Source organism: Amblyomma americanum, chromosome 1 (assembly GCF_052857255.1).
Source record: "Amblyomma americanum isolate KBUSLIRL-KWMA chromosome 1, ASM5285725v1, whole genome shotgun sequence".
In the NCBI taxonomy this organism is placed as follows: Eukaryota; Metazoa; Arthropoda; class Arachnida; order Ixodida; family Ixodidae; genus Amblyomma; species Amblyomma americanum.
Window position 1 is genome coordinate 504,228,134 of NC_135497.1, and position 9,956 is coordinate 504,238,089.

The 9,956-nt window shown below is 47.0% G+C and overlaps 1 protein-coding gene across 1 annotated transcript; it reads left to right on the plus strand.

Moving 5' to 3' along the window:
- Positions 1 to 572: 572 nt before the first annotated feature.
- LOC144106459 (uncharacterized) lies at positions 573 to 9,590 on the plus strand. Its single transcript, XM_077639276.1, has 2 exons — positions 573 to 653; positions 8,552 to 9,590. Exon 2 carries the CDS (start codon positions 8,816 to 8,818, stop codon positions 9,242 to 9,244), a length of 429 nt encoding a protein of 142 aa, XP_077495402.1. The 5' UTR covers positions 573 to 653; positions 8,552 to 8,815; the 3' UTR covers positions 9,245 to 9,590.
- The last annotated feature ends 366 nt before the right edge of the window (positions 9,591 to 9,956 follow it).

Here is a 9,956-nt window from a genome sequence, read left to right on the forward strand (position 1 = left end):
GTAAAGTTCGCCGCGGTTATTGAACATGTTCGCCTGAGTTTGCCGATAACGGGTGCTAAAAGCATTTCGTCCTTAACTGAATCATCTTCAAATATTACGAAAGGCATTGGTTTCGAGACTCTAGAGTTGAGCATCTGTCGGATTAAAATGTGACTTCATGCGCGCTGGCCCACTGAAGGAAGTTTTTCGTCTATTTTGCTTTGCCCATTTAACAATTTAAAATATTAATTTGTATCATTACGCATCAGTTTTTGTTTTATTATCCAAGTGAATAGTAACGAGTAATGGCTCTGTAACTGAAATCTACTCCAACGTTGGCTGTCAACAATGTGTAACTGTTTTGTGAACTCAGGGTGTTCCCGATACACTCTCGCAGAGTTGTCGCATGTGAACAACAGCGGTCTCTCGGAGGACACTGCCTACTTGGCTTTGCCTGAGAACAAGTGCCCATCGGAAGAAGTTCTCGGTGCCTGTTCATTCGACCAGCACCAACAAAACGCTTGTTGCGCCGCGGCAGCTGCTGTCGCCCCGTGCTTCGTATCGCCGGTAGAGCCGCTTCGGGCACCCCGTCATTCGCAGGACGTGTTCGAGCAGCTGCTGAAGGCCTGCAGGCAGCCGGAGGCTGTCGCCTTCTCCGAGATCCTGCAGGAACTGTGAGTTGGTTAAGAGGGCAAAGGGCTTGAAGAAGTTCGGGCAGTCGCCCTTTTTTGAGACAGCTAAGAGTGCACACACAGAGACACAAAGTCGACACAACCGGGAATGAGTAGCGATTGTACAAACCAGACACATCCGTATGGGTACAGATGCATAATAAACCGAAAGAAACAATATTTAAAGCTAAGTGATAACATCAGTTTCATTAAGCGCATGCGCAAGATGTACCAGGGCTGAAGGATCAAGTGTGAAAATCGCAGCGCGTGTTGCGGCCAGGAAAGACCCCAAAGACACAAGATTGTTTGAGGCTGCTCGTATAGAACCTAGCTTACTTTCCAGTAGTAATAACTACAGCGGAGGTGGTCCCTGCTTTTTTGTTTGCGATACATGCTTCTCAAACTGTCTGTCGAGTGATCATCCATACAGTGGCCGCAGCAAGAAGGGTTGCTGTTCTATCTTTAAGAGCATGAAATGCTTTTAGCTATGCCTTGCTGCCATCCTCCCTTCCACTTTCCGTTGAAAGTTTGTCCCTAATATGTCGTCATAATCTCTTGTGAAGAATGCATTGAAAACTATACGCTATAGTAAAACGGATTAGATTCAGTCAGGTCCCTCATGTTGGAAATGTCGAAAGTCTAAACTCAAAACAAAAACTAGTTCAGCAATGTAAAAAAATGTTCCTGATGATCGCATTCGTCTGCTCTTTCTAACGATACTTTCAAAAGCAACCAAGTTTTTGAGGTACTTTTTCTTTGTTAGGTTTGGCATTAGTTTTCGCGCTCTAGTGAAACGTCGTGTGCTGTAGCGAAACTTAGTGTGCTGTGGCACAACAAAGCAATGACTTATGCCCGCAACTGAACCGTTTGAGACTACGGTAGAAACAGAAACGTATTTCGGACGTTAACTTGGCCATAATCGCTTAAACCACTTTCTTTATTATGGGTGGTTCTTGCATGTAAACATGTGGCGGAGCAAAAGGTTTTCATTCTTTATATTTCAGACACCGCAAACATTTACATTAATGGGACACTAAAAAGGGATACTAATCCAGGCTGGATTGATAACTTTGGGGTTTGCTGATAAGTCATGTTACAACTCATAATCTTTGTAAACCAAAAAATTGAGTAAAAATGAGGTGCACGTGGGGCTGCTACTTAAATGTTTGAGCAGCGGCGACGAGTGACGTATTCGTGAACTTTTTGAGAACAACACTATTTCGCCGTCTCGATGGGGAATTACCGTCGAAATACGATAGAAGCAGCGCGGTGAGCTTAACCGGCCGTACGAAGAGTCTCGTAATCAAAACAACACAAAAAGATGACGGAGAGAAAGGTTAATCGCAAACACGAGCGCTGAGTCTTTCGCTTCATATTCTGTGCACTCGGACAGCGAGTAGCCGTTTACGCAGCAAGTTCAGAACCACTCCCTCTCAACGCATTCGCGCTGTGTGTGCTAGACACGCGGCCTGCGAAGCGGTTTGATTCCCCCTTCATCCGCCGAACTGGCTACTTTGCATAGGCTGCTGGCGTTATGAAATTCCAGAGTTTGTTTATTTTTTTACCTTTAGTACGTGCTCATGCTTTTACGGGCATGCCATATGCACATCAACCGCGTGTGAAGCGCTACACAAGTGTGTGGACTTCCACGTTTTCTGCGCAGTGGAAAAGCGGATATGCTTTTAGATGTGCTGAAAAATACGCGAGAAGCACCATATGCATGCACCATCACCTCTTATTTGGCTCATTAAAGAAAAAAGTTTTCCAGCGCTGGTTATCATGTAGTACGCAGTACTGTGAGACGCCGGCACGCAAGTCAGGATTTTCCGCGTGAGAAACGTTGAACCAGCTGACGCGTGTTCGTCATGATTGTGCGTTAATCCCCTTCCGACCGCTACAGCCAGCAGGCGGCAGACTGCAGTTGGGCGCTGCGTACCGTGGTTTGTTTTCGCTTACAACTGACAGGAACCAATTCACAGACGTAAAAGTCACAACTTCCACAGCAAGTGAATCACAAGCGTTCTCTGCAATCATACTGCATAGTTATTCAACAAGCATGCAACCATCGACAGTACTGTGCGCTGCTTGATGGGAAATACGCGTGCAATGTTTCACTCAGAAGTGATGTTGAATAAAATACGTTAGAGCACGGCTGCTGCTCGCATGTTATTGAGTATCCCTCGAAGATTTCGTGTGCACTTCACGACCGCGAACAATGCACCCAAGACCACATGCTCGCGTTATTCTCGCCGATGTACACATGCATCAGCACGATCAGCAGTTTGTTCTGCAGTCTCCGGCTGCTCGCGGTAACTTCATGTAATTTTCATTCGCAGCAACGGAGCCTATTTCTACCGTATGCGCACGTCGCATCGTCACGCAGACGCACGTGATGCAGCGAAGAGCCCCATCGAAATAGTTCGGGGAAGGGGGGGGGGGGGGGGCGAAGGTGGCCTGCAATCCCACTTTGCCGCAGATGAATTTTTGAGTTTTCGATTTCCGGCCGCGTTTCCGGTCTTTAGAGGACGGCATAAAAATAACTTCTTGGCAGTTTCTTTTTGGAGGTGCTTCGAACGTAGGTGTTTCGGAATTTTCATTTGCTGTTTTCTCAGCAACGCAGACACCTTTCGCGATAGAAAAGTCATCGGTAGCGTTCCCGGGGAATTATCTATCCTCTTGCATAGTTTGAGTTTTTCAGTTAGCGTCCCTCTCATCTTGATATATCATAAGCTGAAAGCGTGGCATAGTTCATGCGCATACTGCTGCCGCCAAATGATAGGAGCCAGCGAAACTCGCGCTTGAAGAGTGGTGGCGGAAATTCAAGAAACCCTTGATTGGACTACGTTTTATTCTCAGTGAAGTTAGGGCACGACTAGCGTCATAGCCACCAATGTTCAACAACTATTTATCTGACCACCAGCTACAAATCAAACTGCTTACAGATGGCAAATTGGGTGAATTGGAAAAATTATTTTGGCAGCGCAGCGACAGCAAAACAAAAGCACAAATTGTGTTCATGATTACATCACTTTTCTCGTCTAACCGTTTTGGTGTCGTTATGAAATGAAGCTACTTTGAAGAATAAATAACCAGCTAAATCACCCCCTCACCATTTGAGCGGCACGAGTAGAGAAACACTCCATGCCTGCTGATTGCGCGCCTAGGTTAACAATCCTGACAACCATCAATGTGGACCCAAATTTCCTCAGACGAGCTGAAGTAGGTTAACAACTGCTCCTGAGTAACTAGAAAGTTTGCGAGTGCTCCTACACGAGATAGCACTTCATGCTTTAGCTGGGTGATGAGGTGGAGCAAATTCTTTATACAGATAGGCCGGGTTTCAAGGAAGATAAAAGTTTCTCGTGATAATGTATGTCTGACGCTTCCCTGATGCCAGCATTCCTTGTGAACTTAAGGGATTCTACAGAAAAGCTTTGGCTTACTGCATATAGACTGAGACAGAAATGAGCAGTATTAAGCGGGGTTCCTTGTGCGGGGAAGTTACTTGTTCGAGAGCCCAAGGTGTCGGCTCAGCTCTGAATAAGTCTTCATCGAATTGTAGAAAATCAAAAATCGGACGATCACTCGCGATCGTTAACTTATTGCATAATTATGCCGCTGCACACGATGCCAGTTTTGTGTATTAACTCACAACCGGCAGCACCAGAATAGGAAGGAAAAGCAGTTGACATTAGCGAACCTCCACCCGAATTCTTAATAAACTCCATATTCTTCGCGCTTAGTAACTGCCCTTGATGACAGAAAACCTTGGCTTTCGCACACAAGGCCACCGAGACGGGTGATGTCACGGGTACGAGCAAGTGCCGGAGAAATCTAACGGCCGGGCTGCTTTAATCATTCGATCTCTAATTGGCTGAATCCAGCTCTGGCTTCCTCTATTGCCACCTGAATGATATCTTGAGTATATTGGCTTCGTACCTTTGGCAGGTCATGGCGCTAGCTTCCGCGAAAGTTTGCTCTGTATGAAGGACGAAGATATATGCCTTGGTGCCACTGTGCAGCGGTGTTGAGACCTGCGTGAAGCTCCACGAGAGCGAGCACGCTGACATCTTCCGTGTGTCCGGTGTCCGCTGTGCACCGATGGTGCTCAAGGTCTTCGACTGTAGCTACATCGCGCGCCACGTGCGTTGCCTCTGCAACGAGATAAACACCAGCTGGTGAGTCTATAGGGCTGCCCGACCGAAATGTGCCCCTTTGTGTGCCAGCTAGGATTACAATACAAGCTTCAACAAGGGGTCAGAGGAAAACAGCCCGCTGACCTGTGCTGTGGCAAGACGAGGGGTCTTCGCCAACGGCAAGTCGTCCAGTCGAAACGTTGTTCAGTCTACTCTTTTGTCGCCGTGTGCTGACCTTTTTGTGTTCTCAAGAATCTACTCTTCCCTGCTATTTTCCCCGTGGGATAAACCTAACCGGCCGAATAAAGTAATTTCAGAAAGTGGTCGATGTCTTGCACGCATAATTTCTCTTATGTTGGTCACCGAAGTTGACCTCTTCGATTCCGACAAATAGAGGTGCAGCTTAGCGCCTTACGGCAGTGTCACTTTCCTTTAGAATGCCTCAAGCGGATTCAGAATTTTTCAAAATCAAAGGGGGATCCAGAATTTATTCAAAATATGCGGAGTTCAAATTTATATCACGCTCAATCCACATGAAAGAGCGTGCACTGAACGAGGACTACCGCGCTCTACGTCACCAACTTGTTAAGTTGTCCAGAAACTGCCGAGAGCTTGAGAGCTTTCATAAAAGGAGCACTAAATAAGACACCGTGAAGATTCTCTTAGCGGCTGTCACATCGGTTAAAGCTCTGTCAGAGGCTTCACATTTTAGCGCCGGTGATGCAGTTGCCACTGCATTTAGTAGGAAAAGGCAGGAAAAAATAATGAAGCTCAAGGAGCAAAACATGTCGAATCCCACTGTCGGTGTGAAAAAAATTGAAGGTGCACTTATGTTTTCTCATCTTTCGAGTACCGTTGCCTTCTCTGTTACTTAATATTGTAATAATCATTGATATTACTTATTTAATTACGTAATTGCTCGATCAAATAAATAATACTGTACAATTAACAATTACTTGGTTAAAATTTTAAAAATAGGAATAACTCAATTAATCGATCAATGTAATACATATTTATTGCATACCTTCAATTATTAATTACTTCTAATATTAATCGATTACTTGATTATTATTTTATTGTTTTCTCAATTCTCTAGTGATTACTTCTAATCCACCAATATCATGAATTACTCGGATTATTTAACTAAATTATATGAATTCTTATTTAAATGGTTTTTAGTTAGTAATTCCACCACTTATACCTTCCATGAAATTCTTATTAATCCTTACAAATCATAATTGCACTCTTACCGGATGATCGACATTTCATGAAGACACGCTGTGTCCACAGCCCGTGGTGACAAATTCTGTACACGCCACTCATGAGGCAAGAAATACTTTCGCATTAATACTTCGTTAGTCGTGATAAAGCTGCGCATTCGAGGCAGTCATGCGAAGGAGGACGCAGCTATCAATATATTTCACGTTCCGTTTAGGTGCGTATTTCGCGGTCTTCCTGAAATAATGACAACACTCCTGCATGTCAGTCTCAAAGTGCTAGCAGAGCCTTAAGGGCGGCGGCACTCACCGGACTGGTAAGGCCAGTGGTGTATTGGCCCTTTTCACAACATCGACGCCGAGATGTAGTCAATGATGGATATGCACGCGGAACCACATCGTTTGATCAGCTCCTTCAGTCCGTCGCCGGCGCATTCTCATGCTGTTGTCATGAGTTTTGCTGTAAAGTATAACGTTTAAGCGCTGTTGTATAGATGTCTCCACGACAACGAATAGATATGCCGCTAAGTGCCGTTGCGATTCATCTGGTGTCATTACACCGAGAGCGTGGAAGGTGATGGTTCCACCATGACAGCACAGTTCTTGTTCGGTACTGAGCCCTTATCTCTAAGCTGTTTATGTGACTGCTGTAGAATGGCTTGTGTAGTAAATATGAGTCACTATTTTTAACGTGCATCTCTGAGTATTCCTGACTAACGGGCGCATTTCAAGTGCGAGGAGTTTTGCACACGACTCATTCTGCAAAGGCAAGCGTTATTTAGGCACTCGTGTATCGTGATATTGTGCTCTGTTATCAAGGAAAGCGGGTGCGGGGAGCGGATCTCTTCGCGCGATGCGGTTTTAAATCCTCCTCCCGGCTGTGACGCTTTCTACTTATTTTTTGAGTAGGGTGTGGCATGAGTGAACACAAAGCGCCTCAACGAAATCCCTGTGCTTTAGCGTAAGAAATTTCCACGCAAAGTGTAGTACTGTTCTCACTATAGCGACTTACATTTCTGACTAGCAGCCAGTAAACGTCTGGTCCAAGCAGAGCATTGCGGCAGTTATAGCCAAAAATATTAAGCCATCGAGACATCTATATACTTGGCCAATGACGGTAGGCCTTGCGGATGCGTACTTCCGATCCGTTTTGCGCGCGAAAGTCGATTTTTCTTTTCAGCGGCCTTTCAGCGCAGCAAAAGCCGATGCATCCCTCACCATGGCAGCTATGCAAGAATTTAATGAAAGGCTCATTAATGAAGTTCAAAAGTAAAAGGTGCTGTGGGATATGTCCTACACGCACTATACGTCACAAGAGCGTCGGAATGTCGCCTGGCGCCTCATCGCAGCGTCCCTCGGGCGCGCTTTTCTGCGTCACGTGACTTTGTGTAGTCGACTAAAAATAAAATTACCAAAATATATTTTTTTAATGTTTTTATTGTGTTTTATCTTGTATGAAGCCTTAAGAGCGTTGTTCTACGCGTTAATTAACGCAATCGAGCAGCGCTGAAAACGCGCCGCTAGCCGACGCCGAGTCCCGTCGCTTCGTGCGGTTTGCGCCAGCGGCATCGATGGGCGACGGCGGCGTCATCCCGCGACGTATCGCGGAGTATCGCCTGAGGCGGTTACCGCTTGAACCCTTACGTCGATAACAGCAGATAGCAACTGCTGCACTGTGTTAAGGCTCGCGTGTCATCGCCTTCCTGTGATGGCTGTCCACAAGGAAGCAATTTTCTTTGGCTAATCAGCTTACTATCGAGCTATACTTCTTTTCTTTTTGTCCTGTTTCGTGTTTGCAAAGTCGGCCCTCGCGCTGCATTCGGGTTATTACGATAGAAAGTGGAACTGTGGCTGTTTTGCCGACGGCGCAAACCCGCGGCCTATGCCACGTGGTCGAGCGCTACAGTCGACCGCCGGGACTGAAATTTCCTTTCGAGGAAGATACCGAAACGGTCTTGAAATATTGTTAACGAAAGCTATCTGTGGTTTCACGAGCCGTGCGCCAATTTTAGTTCCTTCATCTTTTTTAAAGGCAAGAGGGGTTCAAAAATATGTTTGCACGCAATGCAAATATTCAAGTGGCAGCTGAGAACTGCTGTCGGTAGGCTCTATGCATGTTTTACTACGCCTATTACTCGTAAGACGCATCTTTATCTGTAACCCGCCACGGTGGCTCAGTGGTTATGGCTCTGGGCTGCCGACCCGTATGACGCGCAGTCGATGCTGGCCGCGGCGGGCACATTTCGATGGAGGCGAAAAGCTGGAGGCCCATGTACTGTGCAACGTCAGTGCATGTCAAAGAACACCGGGTGGTAGAAATTACCGGAGCCCTCCACTGCGGCGTCCTTCATAGCCTGCGTCACTTTGGATTGCTAAACCCGATAAAACCAACCAAACCAAACACCTTTATCTGTGAAAAGGTTAGCTCTTTTTTTGTTCTATTATTAGGCTGAACGAGATCGACTAGAACCATTGCGTCCTCACGCTCGGATGGCGGCACTGCTCCAAGTATCGCTGTTGCCCACATTCATGCCGTTCCCCTGCGCAGGAATTGCAGGCCCAAGATTTCGGACATCGGTACACCGTGCGGGGATACGACTCCTTCGTCGACTGCCGCCGGCTCACTTTCCTTGATCCACTGCCCAAAGCGCGGGTGTGTTGCTTGTGCCACGACGTGCTGCCGGTCCAGTATCTTGCTCCGTGCGGCAATGCCGTATGCGCCAGCTGCCTGGACGTTTCCATCAAAGAGGCCCCCGCCAAGTGCAGGGAAAGAGGGGAAGGCACTTCGCCCGAAGGCCATGCCAAGTTCAGCATGCGTGGCGTCACGAGACTTGACTTCAACGCCAAGGACCTGGGAACTCTGCGCGTCTACTGCCCTAACATCTGGTACGGCTGCACGCAGAGCAGTGAGCTTCGGCACCTTGAGGAGCACTACTTGAAGAACTGTCCTCACCACCCGAAGATGTGCTTCCACTGCCGACGGGAGGACATCCCGCCTGGTGACTTCGTCCCGCACATCTACAGCTGCAAAAGACGCCAAGAGGAAGCAAGAAGCGTCGACCGCCAAAGCCCCCCTGTCCAGCAGTCGCTGTCCGAATCACCTGCGAGTCAGACTGAAGACGAGCACTTGTGCGCTACGCAGGCCCTTCTCGCCGAGGTCACTGAGCGTGGTGGAGAGGTGCATCCTGAGCCGGTGGAACACCTGAATCAACTGGCCGCAGACATCAAAAGAGCTCCCTGAGGTCTCCGGGACTCGTGAAGGCGCTACCGTAGGCACGCTGTCCGAGGGTCCTGCAAGTCCCAACGAATCCTCTACCAGAGGCGAGCGCCCCTTGGAGGACCTGTTTGTGGGGAAGCAACAGCGTTGATCGGCCGGGGCTTCTTCGACCGTCGGCGTCTACTGCGCTGTTTGAAGTACGCCTGTCTTCGTTTGCTTCGACTATTCGCCCGAGACTTCCAACGCAGAAACGTCCGAGGCTCACGCGCCTTCAGTGTTGAATCACTGAGAGCACTTTTAGCGCCCTTTCGCCATTCTTTTCATTTTCAAAACTGCGCCATTGCATTCTGTTTTTATTGTAAGTATTACCCGAAAACTTCCAAATCTTTCGATACGTTACTGGTGCTTAAAAACGAACTATTCTCTTCGAGATGATACGTGATATAAGGAATTTGCATTCCAATGTCTATTGGTTATGCGATTAAACTACATCATTAATTGAAATTTAAAAAATCTTAATGGTTGCAGTTCTTTTCGCTGTGTAATAAGTTTACCTCCAATATCCGTACTATATATTCTTAACAAAAGCGTGTGATCATCACATCCGTAAATAAGCTGTTACGTGCACAAGCTCGTGACAAAAAGTTCTGAAGCGAAGAAAGTGTACTGTAATTAAGGTTTATTTCCAGTAACGTCCCACGCATGCGCATAGCACCTTCGCCATTGTTTTCGATTA